This window comes from Silurus meridionalis, chromosome 27, assembly GCF_014805685.1.
Source record: "Silurus meridionalis isolate SWU-2019-XX chromosome 27, ASM1480568v1, whole genome shotgun sequence".
In the NCBI taxonomy this organism is placed as follows: Eukaryota; Metazoa; Chordata; class Actinopteri; order Siluriformes; family Siluridae; genus Silurus; species Silurus meridionalis.
The window spans coordinates 1,494,544-1,519,801 of record NC_060910.1 but is presented as its reverse complement, the minus strand read 5'-3'; the positions used below and the strand labels follow the sequence as shown (position 1 = coordinate 1,519,801).

General features: G+C 38.8%; 1 protein-coding gene across 1 annotated transcript; it reads left to right on the top strand.

The window, feature by feature from the left end:
- cds2 (CDP-diacylglycerol synthase (phosphatidate cytidylyltransferase) 2) lies at positions 1–20,204 on the top strand. Its single transcript, XM_046841163.1, has 13 exons — positions 1–182; positions 7,692–7,837; positions 8,009–8,105; positions 8,364–8,461; positions 9,058–9,197; positions 12,539–12,597; positions 12,727–12,809; positions 13,360–13,447; positions 13,546–13,614; positions 13,902–14,054; positions 14,846–14,965; positions 15,069–15,172; positions 15,557–20,204. Exons 1-13 carry the CDS (start codon positions 120–122, stop codon positions 15,687–15,689), a joined length of 1,353 nt encoding a protein of 450 aa, XP_046697119.1. The 5' UTR covers positions 1–119; the 3' UTR covers positions 15,690–20,204.
- The last annotated feature ends 5,054 nt before the right edge of the window (positions 20,205–25,258 follow it).

Here is a 25,258-nt window from a genome sequence, read left to right as displayed (position 1 = left end):
AAACGCCAGTACCTCAGAGCATACACACACACACACCTCCCTCTTTCTCTCTCTCTCTCTCTCTCTCTCACTCTGTTTTTAAACAAGTTCTTCTCCTCCTTCAACACGCGGTAGAGAAGATGACGGAGCTTCGGCATCGCGGTGGTTCTGCCGAACCCGACCTGCAGCAGCCCGAGGACAAGGTAAAAGCAGAACCCCCCTGATGTGTAGAGCGCTGAGATGCTAACGGTGCTAGCACAGACTAGGAGTTAGCACAGAAACTCAGTGTGTGGAATCAAAAGCACCACGGGGGATGTTTATGGAGAATATATTGATATTTTATCTGATATATTTCACTCTTGGTTTTGTAATTCAGATATCTGATTAGACAGCTAGTCAAAACATAGCAGAGCTGTTTAATGGGTTTGTTTAGACTCAGTTCATTTTTCATTATAGAAACTGTTTTTATCAGTTTTTGTGATTATAATCTATAAAAATCAGAATATCGGCTTTAAAAGTAGTGTTAGGGAATTAAACTCGGGTAAAGAGGCGAGCGATAGGGAGGAGAATATCTTATCGCGGTATCTGGAGCGATCCGATACGCAGATATCGCGATATTTCAGATTGTTTTTTTAACCCGCTGAATGACGTCATGCTGTACGGTTTATTATAAGGAGGATTTTCCTGCTGTCGGGAATCACTTCTCACCTGTGTGTGTGTGTGTGTGTGTGTGTGTGTGTGTGTGTGTGTGTGAGTGAGTGAGTGAGTGAGTGAGAGATTGTATATAATCATTAATCAGTAATAGCTCAAGAATGACTTGGGTTGAGGGAGAGAGAGAGGTGGGAGAGATGGGGGAGGGAGAGAGAGAGAGAGAGAGAGAGGAGATGGGGAGAGAGAGGAGAGAGAGATGGGGAGAGAGAGAGAGATGGGTATAGAGAGAGAGAGATGGGGAGAGAGATGGGAGAGATGGGGAGAGAGATGGGAGAGATGGGGAGAGAGAGAGCGAGAGATGGAGAGAGAGGGAGAGAGAAATTGGGAGAGAGAGAGAGAGAGGGAGAGAGATGGGGAGAGAGAGGAGAGAGAGATGGGGAGAGAGAGATAGGGAGAGAGAGAGAGAGAGAGAGAGCGAGCGAGAGATGGAGAGAGAGAGAGAGGAGAGAGAGAGAGAGATTGGGAGAGAGAGAGAGGGAGAGAGAGAGAGATTGGGAGAGAGAGAGAGAGAGGAGAGAGCGATTAAAAGGGGAATGAGGTTTTCTCGTTCTGTTTATATGTGTGACGGTGATCAGGTGGCAACACGAACGAACGTGAATCTGATCAGATTATTAAAATATCTGTCTGTCTGTCTATCTGTCTGTTGAACTGTCTGTCTGTCTGTCTGTCTGTTTGTCTATCTGTCTGCTTAACTGTCTGTCTGTCTGTCTGTTTTACTGTCTGTCTATCTGTTTTTTTGTCTGTCTGTCTGTTTTACTGTCTGACTGTCTGTCTGTCTGTTTATCGGTTTGTTCTCTTTTCTTCTGTTATAAAGAACAGATTTTTGTAAGAAGCTACTATTTAAATGTATGTTGTTTTTAAAATGTACTAAATAATATTTTTAAATAGTAAACATTTTGCTCTCCATCATATTATTATTATTATTGTTGTTGTTGTTGTTGTTATTATTATTAATTATTATTATTATTATTATTATTATTATTATTATTGTTATTATTATTATTGTTATTATTATAAATGTAAAATATAAAGGGATATAAAAGGACAATAAACTTAATAGTAAAAAACCCTGAAACAATTTAAACTATAATTCAAACTAAAGTAAAATAAATTTGCAAAAGTTGAAAAAAGAAAAAAAAACACTGGAATTGATTTCCACTCATTTTTACATTTTCTTTTAATTTTATTATTGATTTATTTTATAATGATTTTTTAATTCTTATTGATTGATGGATTGATTATAAATCATTTGTTATCAGACAATAGCAACAAATTAAACAATTGTACATTCATACTCGTAACATTTATATATATTATTGAGTTTATCATTAATGTGTTGTTTTTCTCCTTATATATTTAATTATATACCATAATATTAATTATTATTATACACAATAGAAAAAAAACCCAAAAATTTTATTTTGCTATTTACTCCTTTCATGTTTCACTCTTGTGTTTGTCGACAGTGTGCTAATTTCTATATAATAATAATAATAATAATAATAATAATAACAATAATAAGTTTGCTGATGTTTGTAAATTGCAGTGAAGTTACGGTAATGGTTAAAGTATGTGAGTTATAGACAAGAAGTGTGTGTCTGTGTGTGTGTGTGTGTGCGTGCGTGCGCCTGTGTGTGTGTGACAGTGTTGTGCATTCTTTCCCAAAGCAACACTTATTTATTAACCAGTCACACAAATGAAATTATCTTGGAACAGCTTCTCTCTGTGTTTCACTGTCATAAGACGATAAAGAGAGAGAGAGAGAGAGAGAGAGAGAGAGAGAGAGGGTCTGTCCCGACAGGAGGATAAACACCGTATAAGGTTTTTATTATGAAGCAGGACGTAGGAAATGTGTTAATGGTGAGTTTTAAAGTCAGAGTACTTATTATTATTATTATTATTATTATTATTATTATTATTATTAGTAATAATGAAGGTATGAGGTTAACACGATCACATTAAACCTCAGCTTTGCATGGCGGCCGAGGCGACGTGGATGTGGTGTAACTCCTGCCGGAGCGTTGATGATTTGCATTTCTGTTGGTTTGACCCCTCAATCCCATCTTTATAAAAGAGGTTAGAAGATGTGAGATGTGTGATTCGTTTATATTTTATTATGGTCTTGTTTATAGTAATATATTCAGTCTTATGTATCGGTTCAACAGTAACAGTGTGTTCACTTAAAAGTAGGGCTGAAACTAATGTTTTAGTTTTGAACCGCGCGGCTTAAACAACGAAGCGGCTTATTTATTATTTTTTTCTGGGTTTTTCCCAGTTTCACAAACTTCAAGCCAAAAAACTGAACCCCATAACATTAGACCAATGAAATTTCCGAACGGAAACGAAAAAACGCACCTCACCTGTGTTCTGAGCTGCACGGCTTCAGGAGAAAACCTTTTTTTAAACGCACGACGATGCCAAAAGATAAACTCCCAAGAGAAATAGTTGTGAAAGGAAGGAGGAAGACAGTGAACAATGACTTTCTTGGTCGGCTACTGTTTAGATACAAGCCGTTGTAACGCGTTGAGTCTGGGTGAAGGGAGAGCTCGCTAACTCCAGTTACAACAGAAATCATATAAACACAGACAGGTTTCCAAAACTCGTGTTTTTTTATTTTTCTTGGCAACAGCGATATGGGTTAGTCAAAGAAACTTAGAAATGAGCATCAGAAAATAATAAGGACATATTCCTCGGTCTTGCACACACGCAGTAATACCGGGAAAATGCGGCGGCAGGCTATTCCCAAAATGCCGCTCTGCTCTTAAAGGAAACGCAACATATTTCACCTGTTACACCATGTAACAGACACTGTCTTTCATTAAAGCCTGTGTAAAGTTCATTAGTTTTAGTGTAGACGGCATATTTATGTTCAAAATAAAAATCTTTGTAAAATTTAGGGGCTTATATATGGGTGCGTTTAATAGTCCAGAAATTACGGTAATCTTTTAAACGGATTAAAAAACACTATAAAACCTTAATTCAGGATATTTGTATTAAAGTTTACTTAAAATATGCAAAAGCCACATTTTGAGTTGAAATATCTTTAATCTAGACATTATAAAGCGTATTGTGGGTAAGTGTTGAGTGTGTGAGGGATTTCTCCTTCAACAAATTCACTCACTGGGTTTTTTCTTTCTGTCAAAAAACAACATAAAAACAGTATTTGAGTATAAAAGGTGAAGTCGTTCATGCACATCAACATTTACATTGTATTTTGCAGACGGAAAGTTGACAACCAGGGTTAAAAAAATATATAAAATATATATAAAACTTTTTTTGACATTTTTTGTAAAAAGAAAAAATAAATATTTATACTATATTTTGTGTAGTTGTAAAGATAAAAGCATCTAGAATATATACTGAATAAAATCTAGGGTAATTAAAAGATATATACATAAATTAAATATACAAACATTAAAAACAAGCATTTGAATGTAGTAAAGCCGCAGTAAATCCACACAAACTCCACTTGACATCACTTCCAGCTACAGTTTTCTTTGTTGTGTTTAATATAAAATGCTCTCATGCCTTAGATGACTTGGGGGACACACACTTTTTCCTGCTGCCGGTTGACCCTGAACTCTGCACCATTTCACAAGCGGCTGTTCCTCTTACCGTCACGCTAAACCCTAACTTCAGCAGTATTGATTAGTTATTGCAGCTCCACTTGAAAGTGTATAATCACAGACTGTAAATGTTTAAGACACATCAAAACAACAAGTTTCAACATAGATGTGAAACTATAAGCACATAGCATGTATATCACAATAAATCAACCAGTAAATTAGTGTGTACAAAGACATGATAATCCAGGTGTAGGTGTGAGGTGTTACACCATGTGGAGGTGAAGAAGAGCCTGATGTAAAGCACAGAGCATTATAATGGTGTAAGACCGAGCATCCTAATCCTTATTTGAGCTTTTTCTTCTCCAGTTCGTTTCCAAATTCATCTTGTGCCTCGACCTGTTTTTGAAAATCAAAAACTCAGCGTATATGTTCATGTTCCACCATATAAACAGCACATTCATTTAGAACACTGATTCCACAGACTTAACCTGTGTGTTCAACGCTCTGAAAACACACCTGAACTCCCAGCCAATCACCATCCAGCATCCATACTGACCAGGACGTAAGAGGATTTGAACATCCATTCGTTTTTCTAATTAGTTTTTTTTTTAAAGCTTCCCCAATCAGCTAGTCATTTACTGTAACCGCTAGCAACCAGCTACGCTGAAGGCTAAGACATGCTAATCACCCACAGCTTGCATAAGATCCTCAAAGCAAAGTGCTATCTGCCCTCTTACAAAGACACGAGGTGACTGAAGCGTCAGGACTGGTTAATAGTGAGAGAGAGAGGGAGGGAGGGAGGAGAGAGAGAGAGAGAGAGAGAGACGCCCCTCCCATCCATGTTATTATTTATATTTATATGAATATCATTTTTAATAGTATTTATTTGCTTTGTCTTCCTGCCACACGTTTCCATGTGCTGCTAAAGATAATGCCCCAGTTTCCTCCTTCGCTGCGTTTCGTCCTAATGAGAGCCCCAGAGACTCTTTTTTTTTTCTCTTTCTCTCTTTAGTCGTCCTTCATCATTCTATTTATTCGTTTTATTTTCCCCTTTCAGACAAAGTTTCTTCTGTGGGCCTAATTGGCCTGCTGATAACAACAACAACATCCGGGCGAAAGTGCTGTGGGTTTCCAGAAGGCCTGTGAAAAAACATATATTTCTCTCTCTCTCTCTCTCTCTCTCTCTTCTCCTTTTTTTTGTAAAATATACTCAAGTACGTACGCGTTACCAGTTACTACAGTTTTTGTACAAACCAGCATCCGTGTTCACTCAGTCAGGGACAAAGACATCTAAAGAGCCAGAAGTATTGGGACACCGGATTTTTCCGGTCGTATGTGTTTCCTCCCTAAACGAGGCTACACAATTGTATGGAACGTCATTGGATGCAGTAGCATTAAATTTGTTCTTCGCTTGAACTAGGAGACCCCAAACCTGTTCCAGCATTACAATTCTCAGAACATCATCTCAGTAGAGTGGAGCTTATATCTGAGCAAATGAGGACTAAATGTGGAATTGGATATTAAAAAAAGAAGCACATACACATCATATATATGTATATGTATATATATTATAAACATGGGTCAGAATGGAGATGTAGAGTTCTGCATCTGAGATCAGGATGAGCTTTGAGTTCCTGTAGCGTGTGCCGGGTGGTAGAGGAGCAGACAGATCATGGATGGAGTGAGAGGACGTTCTAAGCCTGTGTAATAATGCGTTTGCAAAGGCAGTCTTTGATGGAAGGTGGATGGACACCAGGTCTGTTTTCATTCCCAGTTGGAGGGTCTTCTGATCTGAGACATGGAGTTAGAGACTCTGCAAGATGCAGAAGAAATGCAGAAACAGCATCTCGGTCTGGACTCGTGTGGTACACGTGAAGAAAAGAAAGGTTTAGAATCATTTAATCATGTATTTGCATAAATACTATGGAGCTACAGAATGACTCACAATCTGTCACACACACACTCACACACACACACTTGCAGAGAAGGTGTTGGACAGTTTCCTAAACCCTGACACACACACACACACACACACACACACACACACTAGCGAATTGGTATCCTCGCTTTCACAGCAGCTATTTTTTGCAACACAGCCGCCAGAGCGAGGATATTTTTAACTCACGGCACTCTGAATGACAGGAAGTGCTTCGTCTCCATGGCGACCCCGGGTTCTTCCGTGTGGGCCGGATGGGGCTCGGGGGTGAGACGTGACTGAGACGGCTGGAACATGGCCGACTGTCATTTCCTAATGGGTTATATATAAAAAATTAACTTTAGGGGCATGTATGCTTCTGGAAACCTGGTCCTGCTGGTGTCCTGCTGGTCATTGCTGAGACACAGCTGGGCTGTTGTCATAACAACAAGGAAGGCTGGTGTCGATTGGTGGTTGTGTAATACCACGGCAACAGGCTGCTGCTCGACACGAAGATTACTGTGGTGGGAAATCAGCAGCAGCAGAGATGCTGAAGAGTTCCTACTGATGCTGAATAACCTCTGTGTCCAAATAATAATCTCTCCATCACTCTCTTTCCCTCCCTCCATCTCGCCCACTCTTCCTCTATCACTCATTTTCTGTATTTCTCTCTCTCTCTCTCTCTCTCTCTCTCTCTCTCTCTCTGTCTCTCTCACACACTTTTTTTATTACAATCTCTTTTCTGTCTCTCTCTTTCTTTTCACTATCTTTTCTGCTTCCTGTCTCCGCTTCTTTTCTATTTTTCTATCATTCTCCCTCTGTCCGTCTCTCTCATTCGGTTTCTCACTCTCTTTTTACCATTTTCATGCTCTGTTTCTCTCTTCCCTCACTTTCTATCATTCTCTCTCTCTCTCTCTCTCTCTCTCTCTCTCTCTCTTTCCTACTTTTTATGTATCACTTGATTTCTGTCTTTCTCACTCTATTTCTCTATATCTCCTTCTCTCTATCTTTTGCTATCTTTCTTACACTGTCTCTCTTCCCTTCCCTTTACACACTATTATTATTTCTCTCCTTGTTTGTCTCTCCATCCTCTTCACTCTCTCATTTTGTCTCTCTCTATATATCTCTTTCTCTGTCTCTCTAATTCCTGCCCTGTTTCTCTCTTCTACTCACTTTATCATTCTGTCACGCTCTTCCTCTCTCTTTCTTTTTCATATTTTCTGCTCTGTCTCTTTCCCTTTCACTCTCTATCATTCTCTCTCTCTCTCTCTCTCTCTCTCTCTCTCTCTCTCTCTCTCTCCTACTCTTTATCCTTTACTTGATTTCTGTATTTCTCTGTCTCTTTTCCTTCCCTTTACACTCTGTCATTCTTTCTTTTCTCGTCTGTCTCTCTGTCCCCTTCACTTTATCTCTCTCTCTCACTCTCTCTCTCTCACTCTCTCTCTCTCTCTCTCTCTCTCTCTCTCTCTCTCTCTCTCTCTCTCTCTCTCTTTTCCCTTTCACTCCTTCTCCCTGTACAGGGTTCAGAGGCGGAGGACAGGATGGAGAAAGATGGCGGAGTGTCAGACGCCGAGTCGAAGCCTGACTCCGGAGTACCCGATGTTCCTGCAACCTCAGACGACACTCCGGAGGTGCTGAACAAAGCCCTGTCAGGCCTGTCGTCACGGTAACGCCATTACACAACACGCACTGTAACGTAGCAGTGTAATACCATGACATCATCTCTCACTCGAAGAGCATCTATTGATTAGGTGCCGCCCTCGCTTATGCTGCCACTGTGTGTGTGTGTGTGTGTGTGTGTGTGTGTGTGTGTGTATATATATGTGTGTTATCACAGGTGGAAGAACTGGTGGGTGAGAGGAATTCTAACCCTGGCCATGATCTCCTTCTTCTTCTTCATCATTTATCTCGGCCCGATGGTGCTGATGATGATCGTGAGTGCCTTCATCATCCTCTTCATCCTCATCCTCTTCACGCACACACACACACACACACACACACACACACACACACACACACACACACACACACACACAGCGTGACTGTTGCCAGCCTGAATCTTTTCATCTTCTGGATGAGATGTTGTGTTATTATAAACCTGTGGGTATAGAAAAATATTAACGCCTTCCGACCAATCAGAATTCTCAAACTCATTAGACTTCTTCTTTCTCTCTATCTCTTCTCTTTCTCAGGTGCTGTGTGTGCAGATCAAGTGTTTTCACGAAATCATCACCATCGGGTACAGCGTGTATCACTCCTATGACCTGCCCTGGTTCAGGACTCTCAGCTGGTGAGACGCTACGCTGCTCCACACCTACTTTCACACCTTTTTATTAACTCACACACCTGTTCTCTCCATCTTTCCCTCTCTCTCATACTGTGCAGGTGTGATGTAATTAACCTGTTTATTAATCTTCTCATTAATCTTCTTGTTTCTGTCTAACTCGCTTTCTGTTTTACCTTCAGCAAAGCAAAGGTAACTGTGCAGTCTGATTACATTAGATTAGATTAGATTAGATTAGCTATAGAAAAAAATAGCGAAAAATTATTACAAAAAGAATTTCACTCTTAAAGATAGAGGGGCGGGGCCTATAGGAGGTGGGCGGGGTCAGCTAAATCATGCTAAAGTGGAGAAAGATGGACTCTTTAATCCAAGATGGCCTCCTGGTTTATATAATTATCTACACTGTTTGGGTAACTTCCTGTTTATAGACAATATGAAGTCCTAGTGTGTCTTAATCCACTGGAGTGTGTGGAAATATGTCTCTATAAACCACCAAACTGAATCTCTTGTTGAATAAAGATGTGCAAACATATGCAGTGTTTGTCCTGAGACTGTGTGTGTGTGTGTGTGTGTGTGTGTGTGTGTGTGTGTGTGTGTGCCAGGTACTTCCTGTTGTGCGTAAACTACTTCTTCTACGGCGAGACGGTGACCGATTACTTCTTCTCGCTGGTGCAGAGGGAGGAGCCACTGAGGATTCTCAGCAAATACCATCGCTTCATCTCCTTCACCCTCTATCTGTCCGGTGAGGACACACACACACACACACACACACACACACACACACACACATATCCTGTATATACATGCATTTATTCTACAAATAAATAATACGTTGATTTAGACCGTTTGGTAAATAAATAAATAATACATTAAATATGAAGCAGTAAATAAATAACTCACTTTATGGATCAATAATATCCATAAATAAAAATATATAAATAATAAAATGTAAAATAAATAAATGAATTATCTCAAAATATTAATTTTTTATTATAAATGAAATAATTTATAAAAAATTATATATATATTTTTTTATAAATTATTTCATTTATAATAAAAAATTAATATTTTAAGATAATGTTGAACAGAATGTCGGCTCATTTACTGTGCATCCGTGTGTGAGAAAGTGAGAGATAGGAAAGCTCACCATCAGGAAGCACAACGACCAGGATATGGCAACGCCTGAAGTTGTGTCTTCCGCACACACACACACGCACACACACACATTGTTTGCTGTTAAACACCCAAAACACAAACATTAGTCCATCCTCCTCTTTTAACAGAACAAATAACAGATTTTTAAAAATATTTATATATTCAGTGGAACCCGGTTATGTCGATGTCCTAGGGGGTCGCCAAAAAGCATCGAGGTAACCGATGTTCGAGATAAACAAAAATTAAAATGGCGGCAATTTATTAACGTGCTTAAAATTTCTTTATGTACATGATGTGTGTTAATAAATGAGAATGTGCATGCACGTGTTTTTGAAGGTTTTTTTTACACAACAGCGTTGCTGCGATTTGTTTGATGAAGGCATGCTATAAAAATACATACAGTACATGTTTATCTGTCAGGAATCCACCTGCCACGCCCCTTCGCCCCTTCAGCGTGTCAGGTGCTTTCGCCGCTTTCTCTGAAGCTCCGCTTCAATCGCGCACATATGGTGCTCGTTTATCATCATCACCAGCTCCTATTTAAACTTCCACACTCTCACTGTCCGTTATTGTTGGTATATGTTGGTTCACGGCGGTCGTTGTTATCGCATGCGTATCCCGGTACGTGTCTTCCCACCGGCACTCTCTCATCGGCTGCGCTTTTCTTCCCAAAGCGCTCCACTTCAAAAACGTCGACTTAATAGGGTTGTCGAGGTAACCGAGGGCGAGATAACCGGGTTCCAGTGTATATATAAAAATTTATTAATCCAATAAATCAGCAATTTATATTTGATGCAGTTTGATATGCAGACAAATTTGAGTTCAGGTGTGAATAGTGGATTGTGATTGGCTGGAAGAAGTTCAGGTGTGAATAGTGGATTGTGATTGGCTGGAAGGAGTACAGGTGTGAATAGTGGATTGTGATTGGCTGGAAGAAGTTCAGGTGTGAATAGTGGTTTGTGATTGGCTGGAAGAAGTTCAGGTGTGAATACTGGATTGTGATTGGCTGGAAGGAGTTCAGGTGTGAATAGTGGATTGTGATTGGCTAGAAGGAGTTCAGGTGTGAATAGTGGATTGTGACTGGCTGGAAGGAGTACAGGTGTGAATAGTGGATTGTGATTGGTTGGAAGGAGTTCAGGTGTGAATAGTGGATTGTGATTGGCTGGAAGGAGTTCAGGTGTAAATAGTGAATTGTGATTGGCTGGAAGAAGTTCAGGTGTAAATAGTGGATTGTGATTGGCTGGAAGGAGTTCAGGTGTGAATAGTGGATTTTGATTGGCTGGAAGGAGTTCAGGTGTAATAGTGGATTGTGATTGGCTGGAAGGAGTTCAGGTGTAAATAGTGGATTGTGATTGGCTGGAAGGAGTTCAGGTGTGAATAGTGGATTGTGATTGGCTGGAAGGAGTTCAGGTGTAAATAGTGGATTGTGATTGGCTGGAAGGAGTTCAGGTGTAAATAGTGAATTGTGATTGGCTGGAAGAGTTCAGGTGTAAATAGTGGATTGTGATTGGCTGGAAGAAGTTCAGGTGTAAATAGTGGATTGTGATTGGCTGAAGGAGTTCAGGTGTGAATAGTGGATAGTGATTGGCTGGAAGAAGTTCAGGTGTGAATAGTGGTTTGTGATTGGCTGGAAGGAGTTCAGGTGTGAATAGTGGATTTTGATTGGCTGGAAGGAGTTCAGGTGTGAATAGTGGATTGTGATTGGCTGGAAGGAGTTCAGGTGTGAATAGTGGATTGTGATTGGCTGGAAGGAGTTCAGGTGTGAATAGTGGATTGTGATTGGCTGGAAGGAGTTCAGGTGTAAATAATGGATTGTGATTGGCTGGAAGGAGTTCAGGTGTGAACAGTGGATTTTGATTGGCTGGAAGAAGTTCAGGTGTAAATAGTGGATTGTGATTGGCTGGAAGGAGTTCAGGTGTGAATAGTGGTTTGTGATTGGCTGGAAGAAGTTCAGGTGTAAATAATGGATTGTGATTGGCTGGAAGGAGTTCAGGTGTGAATAGTGGATTTTGATTGGCTGGAAGAAGTTCAGGTGTGAACAGTGGATTTTGATTGGCTGGAAGAAGTTCAGGTGTGAATAGTGGTTTGTGATTGGCTGGAAGAAGTTCAGGTGTAAATAGTGGATTGTGATTGGCTGGAAGTTCAGATGTGAGTTCACAGAGTTGGTAGTTTGTGTTTGTCAGTTGAATCCAAATGAATGAGCTGCTTATAAACACCTGTTACCATAGTAACATCCAGTTCCAGTTCTATCCAGAGTGAGAGCGATTGTAGACGTTTCCTCAAGACCTCACTGAGCTCCATGGAGGAGTTTTGCATGTGCTGGAACTTCTATGATGAATACAGGAATTTTAATAAACGGCTTAAAGGCACAAGATAAACTGGGAGATGAACTGAAGAGAACTTTGAAATGAGAAACAGAACGATAAACAGCAGCAGGAGGAGACTCAAACAGCTTCATTATTAGTCTCATGTAAATAAATGGAATAAATAAACTGCGTAATGAAAATGAAGCGTGATTTTGATCCGTTTTGAGTCAGTTTTACTCTGCAGACATCAATTACAGCTCAAACCCATTCAGTGCTGGTAGTAATTATGGTGAAGGTGATAATCCACAATGTGCACTATTACACCTCACACCTACACCCTACACCACACTTATATAAACACTAAACACTCACATAAATATAAAAGATTGACTTTAACAGTCGAATCGTTATCTTGATAATTGTATTGAGTGTTAATGTGAGTTCAGCAGCAGGGCTCTCGTAGATTCTCCTTTCAAAAAAAAGTGTCTGATCTAAATATAGTTAATCTCCCAGCTGGGAATGACATGAATAGATCTCTTTTACTGATCGCTCTCTCTCTCTCTCTCTCTCTCTGTGTGTGTGTGTGTGTGTGTGTGTGTGTGTGTGTGTGTGTGTGAGACAGGGTTCTGTATGTTTGTATTGAGCTTGGTGAAGAAGCACTACCGGCTGCAGTTCTACATGGTAAAAATAATCATTTCTCAGTGTCATTTTCTCCCTAAATAAAAATTTTTAATGAAATTGTGTTGTTTGTGTGTGTGTGTGTGTGTGTGTGTGTGTGTGTGTGTGTGTGTGTGTGTGTGTGTCATGCAGTTCGGCTGGACCCACGTGACCCTGCTGATCGTGGTCACTCAGTCCCACCTCATTATCCACAACTTGTTTGAAGGCATGATCTGGTCAGTACTGAATCGCATACACACACACACACACACACACACACACACACACACACACACTCTCACCCTGAACTTTTTTTAGGTGCTCCAAGAGACACGTCATCCACATACCTTTTAATTTTACTCCATGTATATTTGTGCATACTCTCTCTCTCTCTCTCTCTCTCTCTCCACCCACACTACTTGTCCCATATAAATATAATTTCTTTGGTCTTTTTTTCCTGTTTATCATTGACTAGTGTGACTGTGATTGGCAGGGGAGAAAGAAAGATAGAGGGAGAGAGAGGGAGAGAGAGAGAGAGAGAGGGAGAAAGAGAATGAATGCCTCTTCTTCCCAAGGAGCCTATTTTTCTGTCCACTAGAGGGCAGCACCAGCTATGAGCAGACAGCAGGGTGTAAAGCCTACTGGAAAAAAACAATAGCAATATAGATGCAGTGTTGTTCATTGCGTGCACACACACACACACACACACACACACACACACACACACACACACAGTGTGTGTTTTAAGAAGGGGAAAATTGAGACAGGTGTGCTGCCTCCCTGCAGGTTTATCGTCCCCATCTCTTGTGTGATCTGTAATGACATCATGGCCTACATGTTCGGCTTCTTCTTCGGTCGAACTCCCCTCATCAAGGTGATCTTTTTGTTCTCCTTTTGAAATGCTCTTCATTCGCTGTGAAGTAGCTTCCACAACGTTTTATTTCAACACTATGTCTATCTTTTCCTCCTCAGCTGTCTCCTAAGAAGACGTGGGAAGGATTCATTGGTGGATTTTTCGCCACCATAGTGTTTGGACTCCTGGTGAGGTTCAGAGGAACGATTGATGTTTTAGCCAGAGTCCAAGCTCCACTGTAGCTGGCACTTCCTGTCGTTTATTGTACAATCTTTAGTGTTTTTTGTTTTATTTATTATTATTTCAGTCAAAAAATTGTGTATATCTTTTTTTTCTTTTACCTTTTATTACCATTTATTTATTATTGAATTTGTCAATTAGCCAGTGTATCACAAGAAAACTTTCATTCTTCTCTCTCTCTCTCTCTCTCTCTCTGTCTCTCTCTCTCTCTCTCTCTCTCTCTCTCTCTCTGTAGTTGTCATATGTGATGGCAGGTTATCGTTACTTTGTGTGTTCAGTGGAGTTTAATAACGACTCAAACAGCTTCACGGTGGACTGTGAGCCTTCAGAGCTCTTCCAGCTTCAGGACTACATCCTGCCCTCTGTCCTAAAGTCCCTCACTGGCTGGGTAGTACACACACTCACTTACTCTCTCACACGCACATGTGCACACACACACTCTCACTCACACACACTCGCTCACACACACTCACTGACACACACATACACACTAACTCTCTCACACACACACTCGCTCACACACTCGCTCACACACACATTTGCTGACACACACTAACTTACACACACTCACTCACACACACACACACACACACAGACACACACTAACTCTCTCACACACACACATTTGCTGACACACACTAACTTACACACACACACACACACACACACTGCTTTACGTGTTAATAATCTTTTATTCATTATATCTCTCTATTCGTCCAACTGTCTGTCTCAATATTGAAATATTTCTCTGTCTAAATCTCTTCATCCATTTAAATATACATTCATCTGAACAGCTCTACATTCACGTATTTCACCATTCAGGCCTCGCATTCATTTCAATATTTATTTATCTAAATGTCTATTCATCCCTCCATCCATTTACTCTCTGTCTTCATCCAAATATCCATCCATCCATCCATCCATCCATCCTTCCATCCTTTACAATGTTCAATCATAAATCCATCTATTTAAATATTTAGTCATCCACTTTATTAAATATATTTATATTTTCAGTTAAATATCTATTCTTTTGAATATCTATTTATCCATAAATCTTTCAGCCACGTACACATGCATCTATTTAATTATTTGAGTTTGGTACAGTAGTGTATTGTTTGTAGGAACTGTGATCTTCCCTTTACATACAGCAGTGGTGTGAGTGTGTGTTGTCTGTTTCAGACCACGGTGAAGCTGTACCCTTTCCAGATCCACAGCATCGCTCTGTCCAGCTTCGCCTCCATCATGGGTCCATTCGGAGGATTCTTCGCTAGTGGATTCAAGAGGGCCTTCAAGATTAAGGTTCAGCACAAACCTCTTCATGTTATACGTATATATCACACTTCTCTGATCCCTCAAAAAATATAATCTGCCGTTCTTACACGTGACCTCTGCTCTGCCTCAGGACTTTGCCAACACCATCCCGGGCCATGGAGGAATTATGGACCGCTTTGACTGCCAGTACCTCATGGCCACCTTCGTCAACGTTTACATCGCCAGCTTTATCAGGTTCGGCTTTCAGTGCTGAAGTGCGGCAGGCTTTAGGACCCTGAGCAGCACGTCATTATGATCACACAGTCCAGGGATTCTTTTAGTACAGAGAAAGACAAAAAAAAAGCTTTCTTTTCTGTTTTTCTCTGTTTTTCTTTCGCAAACTGTCCCGTCTAATTGCAGTCTGTCTCATTCTGTCTTCCCCATTTTCAAATAGTTTTTTCATTCTTTCCCCCATTGATTTATTTTCACTCATTTATTTACACTTAGAGCTGATTAATAAGTAAGAGTTTTATAGAAACGCTGTTAGTGATCCAGTAAACTTCCAGCTCCATGACCAAGGGTTGAAGTTGTCCATTCGAAAAGTCTGTAACACCCCCCCCCCTCCCCGTCTCTCTGCAGAGGTCCGAACCCGACCAAAGTGATCCAGCAGCTGTTGGCTCTGAGGCCGGACCAACAGCTCTACATCTACAACTCTCTGAAAGCTCACCTGACTGAGAGAGGGCTGCTGGGGGCGCTGGAGGAGGCGGCCTAAACCCCGAACCTGCACAGAAAACACACACAACCCTAAGAGAGTGAGAAAGTCAGGGGTCATGGGGTCACGGGATCGGCCTGGAGGCGGAGCTATGTGGAGGTGGGAGACCACGAAGATCCAGATCAGGGAAAAAAAAGGAAAACATTTAAAGCCTTGGGTCATTCCATTTTGTGTGTGTGTGTGTGTGTGTGTGTGTGTGTGTGTGAAGAGCGTGTGTGTGTGTTAGCATTAGTGTTTATTATTATTCGTGTTTTTTTTTTTTATTATTATTATTCACAAATGATATACTGTACGTTTGTTTTCTTTTATTACCCGATAAGATAAATATTGTACACAGAGTGACACATCCGACCTTTTCTTCCATCGTGACTCACGTCACACACGTGTGTAAACCCTGTCAGTCATCCGTATTGTGAATCTTTTAAGGTCGATGTTATATAATGATATTATATTTGTTATCCTCTTATAGCGATCACGTTTCTAATTAGGGTTCGGTTGCTGTGTTTTTTGTTTTCTTTTAGCTTCATGTTCAGGATCATGTCCTTCAGACATTTCATCCCAAAACGTGGGATTTTTTAAAAGTCAGCACGCGTCTGGTGTCTTACATAGTGTTTTATTCCTCTTACACCACAACGTTCGACATCGCTTTCGCAGCGTATTTATTTATTCATAAACAAGACGCTTTTATTTACTCACTTTAAAGGATATATATATTTTTTTCCTTACAGCAGCTATAACTGTTCTTTCCCTCAGCAGCTTCTCTCTCTCTTTATTCTAAAGTTAAGCAGAAAAATAAACAGAACGGTTTATCACGTGACCAAGTAAAAAACAATCGGACTGTTACAAAGCTGCAACACTGGAGACTCTGTAAATGTTACATAGACGCGTTTTCTTGTTTTTCACAATTAAAAAAATAGGCCACGCCTCCTGGGGCAGTGTGGCGTCACAATCTTTAGACCGAGGAGAGAGATTACGAATGTTCTTTTATTTTTTTACGTTTTATTTAGAGAATGTCGAACGTCAGACACCGAACATGTCTTGCAGTCGATTATATCCTGGGAAATTAATTTATGAACACTTTTTAATGTCATTTAATTTTATTTGAGCTATATTAGATATATTTAGTGCACTGTTCGTGCTGCTGTGCTTTTCATCTGGACGTGTTCAGTATTAGCTTAGCGCTCTGATAATCACAGAGTTTGCCATGAACCTGAATGTCTTTTTTTTTCTCCCTCCGTTGTGCCCTTTCACGTGTCACCCCTGACGTGCTCGACACGGCCGAGTAGGTCCTTTGACACGTCGACACTGTTTTTATATTTTTTTTTTCATGTCCTGTTACATTTCTAAGCAGAAAATAGAGGTTCAGGTCAGCAGTGCAATAACACGTCAGTGAATGAAGCTTCACATCTGTACCTCACGTGCCACGTTCACTCCTGTTACAGTTTAACACGTCAGTTACGCTTATTAATGTGTCGGTGTTATCTTATTGGCTGAGCTCTGTGTCATAAACGCCTCACATGATCGGATTCGACTCTTTTTTTTAAACAAATCACCACAAATTGAAGCTGATCGGATAAATAGATTGCTGTAAAAATAAATTCTTATAAACAAACTTCTGTCTGAAGGAAGTAATTTGCTCAGATCTCAGTCATAAACAGTGTTTATAATAAAAGCAGTTCATGACTGAGACATTTATTCTGAAAGTGTAACACAGTAGGCTGAGATCTTTATGATGAAGGAGGAGACGTTTATCATATAAGCAGAACGTGATTAGACATGAGATATGTTCATGATGAAAGTTGAACGTGATTGCCTGAGAAGTTTATAATAAGAGCTGAACGTGATTGGCCAAAACGTTTATGAGGAAGGCGGAGACATTTATAATAAGACGTTAATAAGACGCAGGGACGTTTATAATGAAAGCTGAACGTGATTGGCCGAGACGTTTATGAGGAAGGCGGAGACGTTTATAATAAGAGCTGAACGTGATTGGACAAGACGTTTATAATAAGAGCTGAACGTGATTGGACAAGACGTTTATAATAAGAGCTGAACGTGATTGGACGAGACGTTTATAATAAGAGCTGAACGTGATTGGACGAGACGTTTATAATAAGAGCTGAACGTGATTGGACATGACGTTTATAATAAGAGCTGAACGTGATTGGACGAGACGTTTATAATAAGAGCTGAGCGTGATTGGACGAGACGTTTATAATAAGAGCTTAACGTGATTGGACAAGACGTTTATAATAAGAGCTGAGCGTGATTGGACGAGACGTTTATGAGGAAGGCGGAGACGTTTATAATAAGAGCTGAACGTTAATTCTGAAAGCGGAACATTGACAGAGATGTTTATTTGATCCTGAAACGTGATTGGCTGAGATGTTTGTCATTGTGAAACATCACTGGCCGAGAGGTTTGTCTTTGATGGTGGAATGTAATTTGGTATCTGGTCAGGTTTCTCGCCCTGTTTATCTGCACTGTTTTTTTATTATATTTTGTTATGAATCATGGACCATATAACAGGAGTAGAGGAAACTTTAACTCGAGCTTCAACAAGCGTCTTTATGGAGTACACGTTTACTACACGTATAGGCGTAGGAATCACGTCTCTCACTCCTGTCCTTTACCCACAATTCACTGCCAAATAAAACCTGCAGCTACTGACATTTACTGCGAAATTGATACGTTTTCGATTCTTTACATCGCAGTGAAGTTTCAACAAAAATTATTATTTATTGATATAAAAAGCAATTGTTACACTGTAGACATTTTTTATTTTTCATAAACAAGGTTAAAGGTCGTGTGGAAATTCTCATGTAATATTTGTAATTCATGTTGTGCTTCGAAGCCATATATTTATAATATATATATATAAAAAAAAGCTTCACGTCGTCAACTTTAAATCATTACCGCCTCTGTAACCTCGCAGGATCTTTATCGTCTGGTTATTAAGGCTCTATAATGTAGAAATATCCAGTTTATAGAAAGATATAGATATTTATTTGTGTAGAAATTGATTATTCTATACATAATTGTGAATAGAATGCATGTGTGTGAGAGAAGAAGAGAGAGAAAGAGAGTGTGTGTGGTGATCAAAGCTGTTCTCAGGCTCTCGACTGATTTTTTCCAGATAACAGCAAGAGGTGATTTTTTTCATTATTTTAAACGAGTCCACTAGAGGGCGATAAATCACCTCTAATTCTGACACCGACATCCATCTTCTAAACCCCAAAACCAATCGAATCACAATCTGATGACCATTTGTGTTCGTTTCCTTTTTCTAACCAGGTGCCATTTAATTTAACACACCCTGCATAGTGCACTGGATCTCAGTTTGGGACATGACGCATGATCTGCACTGATTTATCTCTAGATGCTTTACTTTACACCAGCGTTGGGCTTTTATTTATTCACCCTTTTCACTTCATAGTGACCTTCAGAGAAACGCTTTCTCAACTGGGAAACCTTTCAGACCTGGTTTCACCATGAGAACAAATTTATAGTACCTGCACTGCCTTTTGTAGTCCAGTCTGGGACCTTTAAGGGTTTCTGAGGAAACATTTGAGTGTTTTACGTAGAATCAGAAATATTTCAATCTAAACCCTTTTGGGAAGCAAAGAACATTTATAAAAGTGTAGACAAACCAAGTAAAGTAAAGTAGCACACACACACACAGAATTATCCACGTGGAGGAGACTAGCCAGGAACCACTGAAGAACCCTTGAGGATTTTTTTTCCCTCAAAACATACAGGTGTAGAAAAAAAGGTAGATCCTATTAGGTGTTTTTTTTATAACTTTATTGGGGAATGTTTAAAGGTTTCACACAGATTTCGAACTGGAACCACTTTAGGAACCCTGGAAGAGCACTTCAGCATCTATTGTTTTACATGAATGGCTTTAATGGTTCCTCTACAGAGCTAAACCATTTATATCGGATACTAGGTGGAACCTGGTGGTTCAGAATAGATAATAAAAATGTACCATGGAGTTCATGGCCAGTGTAATAAATATGATCTGGTTCCAGAGAAGAACCTGTTGGACACTTGAACTGTTTCTTGATCAGGACAAACCAGTACCTTTTATTTAAGGGTTGTAGCAGCAAAGCATTGCATGTGAATGGAACAGAATACCCACAATGCATCATTCCATGTACAGTAGGTGGTTCATGTGTGATTCAAGATCTTCACGTTATTCACTACTCCAGTGTAACTACTCTACTGTGTTTGATATGTCCATGGTGCAGGGTGCAAGATTAGACTCTGAAGGTGGATTAGACAGTGTGAAGGGTCTGATGTGGGGCAATAACCTGGGTTGTTTACGTCTGCGAGAACAGTTACTCCTTTACCAGATTATTATTATTATTATTATTATTATTATTATTATTATTGTGCTCTGTTTCTGTTGCATATTATTTTTATCATTTATTTTTAATGCAGTGATGCACATGTGCTCTTCCCCTTTTTCCTGTGCATTTGTATTACAGCTAATTAAACAGAAAGCTAAATGTGTACTGTCGTGTGTGTGTGTGTGTGTGTGTGTGTGTGTGTGTTTCTTCCTCCTCTGCTCTGGAACTTCCCTCCTCGAGTGCTTGCTCATGATCTGGCATAGGCTTCAATTTCCTCTATTTAGCACTAGAGTTCTATTTACAGTGAGTTCTGCTGTTTTTCTCACCACAGTTCGCTTCAGATTTGAGTTCAGCTTCTTCAGTTTGCAGCTGCAGCAGCGGAGCTCAAATACAATACAGTATCAATGATCCAGTAACATATGAATGTTATGGTAATGATGAAGGTATGATGGTATTATATGCTGTATCATGGTGATGGTACAAATAGTAGAACTATTTTTTTAAACCACAACGTTGGAGGCACAGATGTTTTGGACGTCTTTGGCTGCACCACAAAATTTTCCCAAACCAGTTCCAGCATGAAAATACCCCTGTGCACAAATCCAGCTCCAAGAAGATCTGCTTTATATGGGATGGAGTGGAAGATCTCCTTCTATAGAGATCCAAATCTATTGGGATTCATTCTTCACACTGACTGCACTCTGAAGCTCCTCACCTCACCTACATCACTACTCTACTAAAGCTGAATGAGCACATAAAATCTAGTGGAACATCTTCCCAGAAGAGTGGAGGTTTTTATAACAGCACGAGAAAAGAAGAGCAAAGCTAAGGATCAGGTGTCTACAAACGTTTGGGCACTTAATGGGTCTTGGTATCATAAAGATGGTACATTCTTATTATAATAAAGTTATAAAGTTTGATACTTTTAATGAATGTGGTGTGGTAATAGTGCAGACATGTTATAGCCATAATGCTGTACTTTTCACCTGAACAAACTCCAAATGGAGATCTGGGACATACATATACAGCCAAATGTAAGATACATAACGGTATAATGACACACTAAAGTTCAGGTGAACCTAAGAAAGTCATAGTGATGTTGTAGTGATATAGTGATGCTATAACAGTGTTATAGTGATGTAGTGATATAGTAATGCTATAACAGTGGTACAGTTATGTAGTGATATAGTGATGCTATAACAGTGGTATAGTGATATAGTGATGCTATAACAGTGGTATAGTGATGTAGTGATATAGTGATGCTATAACAGTGGTATAGTGATGTTGTAGTGATATAGTGATGCTATAACAGTGGTATAGTGATGTTGTAGTGATGCTATAACAGTGGTATAGTGATATAGTGATGCTATAACAGTGTTATAGTGATGTAGTGATATAGTAATGCTATAACAGTGGTATAGTGATGTAGTGATATAGTGATGCTATAACAGTGGTATAGTGATGTTGTAGTGATGCTATAACAGTGGTATAGTGATGTAGTGATATAGTGATGCTATAACAGTGGTATAGTGATGTAGTGATAAAGTAATGCTATAACAGTAGTATAGTGATATAGTAATGCTATAACAGTGGTATAGTGATGTTGTAGTGATATAGTGATGCTATAACAGTGGTATAGTGATGTTGTAGTGATGCTATAACAGTGGTATAGTGATGTAGTGATATAGTGATGCTATAACAGTGGTATAGTGATGTAGTGATATAGTAATGCTATAACAGTGGTATAGTGATGTTGTAGTGATGCTATAACAGTAGTATAGTGATATAGTGATGCTATAACAGTGGTATAGTGATATAGTGATGCTATAACAGTGGTATAGTGATATAGTAATGCTATAACAGTGGTATAGTGATGTAGTGATATAGTAATGCTATAACAGTGGTATAGTGATGTTGTAGTGATGCTATAACAGTGGTATAGTGATATAGTGATGCTATAACAGTGGTATAGTGATATAGTGATGCTATAACAGTGGTATAGTGATGTAGTGATATAGTGATGCTATAAGAGTAGTATAGTGATGTTGTAGTGATATAGTGATGTTATAACAGTGGTATAGTGATGTAGTGATATAGTGATGCTATAACAGTGGTATAGTGATGTAGTGATATAGTGATGTTATAACAGTGCTATAGTGATGATGTAGTGATATAGTGATGCTATAACAGTGGTATAGTGATGTAGTGATATAGTGATGTTATAAGAGTAGTATAGTGATGTTGTAGTGATATAGTGATGTTATAACAGTGGTATAGTGATGATGTAGTGATATAGTGATGCTATAACAGTGGTATAGTGATGTAGTGATATAGTGATGTTATAACAGTGGTATAGTGATGTAGGGATATAGTGATGCTATAACAGTGGTATAGTGTAGTGATATAGTGATGCTATAACAGTAGTATAGTGATGTTGTAGTAATATAGTGATGCTATAACAGTGGTATAGGGATGTAGTGATATAGTAATGCTATAACAGTGGTATAGTGATGTAGTGATATAGTGATGTTATAACAGTGGTATAGTGATGATGTAGTGATATAGTGATGCTATAACAGTGGTATAGTGATGTAGTGATATAGTGATGCTATAACAGTAGTATAGTGATGTTGTAGTGATATAGTAATGCTATAACAGTGGTATAGTGATGTAGTGATATAGTGATGCTATAACAGTGGTATAGTGATGTTGTAGTGATATAGTGATGCTATAACAGTAGTATAGTGATGTTGTAGTGATATAGTGATGCTATAACAGTGGTATAGTGATGTAGTGATGTTGTAGTAATATAGTGATGCTATAACAGTGGTATAGTGATGTAGTGATATAGTGATGCTATAACAGTAGTATAGTGATGTTGTAGTGATATAGTAATGCTATAACAGTGGTATAGTGATGTTGTAGTGATATAGTGATGCTATAACAGTGGTATAGTGATGTTGTAGTGATAGTGATGCTATAACAGTAGTATAGTGATGTTGTAGTGATATAGTGATGCTATAACAGTGGTATAGTGATGTAGTGATATAGTGATGCTATAACAGTAGTATAGTGATGTTGTAGTGATATAGTGATGCTATAACAGTGGTATAGTGATGTAGTAATATAGTGATGCTATAACAGTGGTATAGTGATATAGTGATGCTATAACAGTGGTATTGTGATGTAGTGATATAGTGATGCTATAACAGTGGTATAGTGATGTAGTGATATAGTGATGCTATAACAGTGGTATTGTGATGTAGTGATATAGTGATGTAGTGATATAGTGATGCTATAACAGTGGTATTGTGATGTAGTGATATAGTGATGCTATAACAGTAGTATAGTGATGTTGTAGTGATATAGTGATGCTATAACAGTGGTATTGTGATGTTGTAGTGATATAGTGATGCTATAACAGTAGTATAGTGATGTAGTGATATAGTGATGCTATAACAGTAGTATAGTGATGTAGTGATATAGTGATGCTATAACAGTGCTATAGTGATGTAGTGATATAGTGATGCTATAACAGTAGTATAGTGATGTTGTAGTGATATAGTGATGCTATAACAGTGGTATAGTGATGTAGTGATATAGTGATGCTATAACAGTAGTATAGTGATGTTGTAGTGATATAGTAATGCTATAACAGTAGTATAGTGATGTAGTGATATAGTGATGCTATAACAGTAGTATAGTGATGTTGTAGTGATATAGTGATGCTATAACAGTGGTATTGTGATGTTGTAGTGATATAGTGATGCTATAACTGTGGAATAGTGATGTAGTGATATAGTGATATAGTGATGCTATAACTGGTATAGTGATGTAGTGATATAGTGATGCTATAACTGGTATAGTGATGTAGTGATATAGTGATGCTATAACAGTGGTATTGTGATGTTGTGATATAGTGATTCTATAACAGTGGTATAGTGATGTAGTGATATAGTGATGCTATAACAGTGGTATAGTGATGTAGTGATATAGTGATGCTATAACAGTGGTATAGTGATGTAGTGATATAGTGATGCTATAACTGGTATAGTGATGTAGTGATATAGTGATGCTATAACAGTAGTATAGTGATGTTGTAGTGATATATTGATGCTATAACAGTAGTATAGTGATGTAGTGATATAGTGATGCTGTAACAGTGGTATAGTGATATAGTGATGCTATAACTGTGGAATAGTAATGTAGTGATATAGTGATGCTATAACAGTGGTATAGTGATGTAGTGATGCTATAACAGTGGTATATAGTGGTATATAGTGATATAGTGATGCTTAGTAATAGTACAGTACTGGGACGGTGATGGTATAGTGATTGTGTTATAACACTGTTGTAAAGGAGTGATGGAATAGTGATGCTATAGCAATATTATAATGGAGGCATAGTAATGGTGTGATGATGTATAGTGGTGTAATATGGATATTATAGTGATCAATCCCATAGTACACACCTGGGTATATTGTGGGTTTATAAACATGTACATTTAAAGAAAATCAAAAAGTTCTTTGAGCTTCTTTGATCACACTTCAAAGCTTAGCTATGAGATCATATTCCATTCAATTCCTGTGAATAAATAAATGTTTAGTAACTGGTACTGTATTTGGAGGTAAATATTAAACCTCTAAATACACTCCACCTCATATGTATAAAATTCCCCTCAGGTAGCATTGTTGCTCCAGCCATTCTTTATTTTGTTTAAACAACCTTTTAATATAGCAGTAGTGATATTGTATCACAACACGATATAAAGAACATTCAAACACACACAAATAGCAGACACTGTAGAGCTTCATTATTCTCTACACCACGTAATGAATACATGTACATACATATAATAAATATACATTTATTTACGCATTGGACTTGGACGATCGCAACATCAATTCCCAGCACCAGTAAGTCGCAGCTGGGCCATGGAGAAGGCTGCTCTGGATACGGATGTCTGCCAAATACCACACATGTACTTCGATTATTAAATTTGGTTTTGGTTTTTAAAAAACTGTAAAGACACATGGGGGAAAAAACCCATTGTACGAGTAGTAAAGTGTCGTAATAAGGAACTGATGGCAATAAAAAAGAGAAATGAAATAAATAGAATTCACAGTGAATGAAAGTGTAACGTGAAAGACCTCAGGATGAGTGCACACGTGTTCTTTGCTCATGCATAACCTCGTTTTCTCATTTAAAGAATTCACT

Excerpts from the sequence above, each read along its gene's own strand:
- cds2 (XM_046841163.1), top strand. The coding sequence starts at position 120 with ATGACGGAGCTTCGGCATCGCGGTGGTTCTGCCGAACCCGACCTGCAG. Across the intron at positions 8,106-8,363 it reads CGATGGTGCTGATGATGATC|GTGCTGTGTGTGCAGATCAA; the intron begins GTGAGTGCCTTC and ends TCTCTTTCTCAG. Across the intron at positions 14,966-15,068 it reads AGAGGGCCTTCAAGATTAAG|GACTTTGCCAACACCATCCC; the intron begins GTTCAGCACAAA and ends GCTCTGCCTCAG.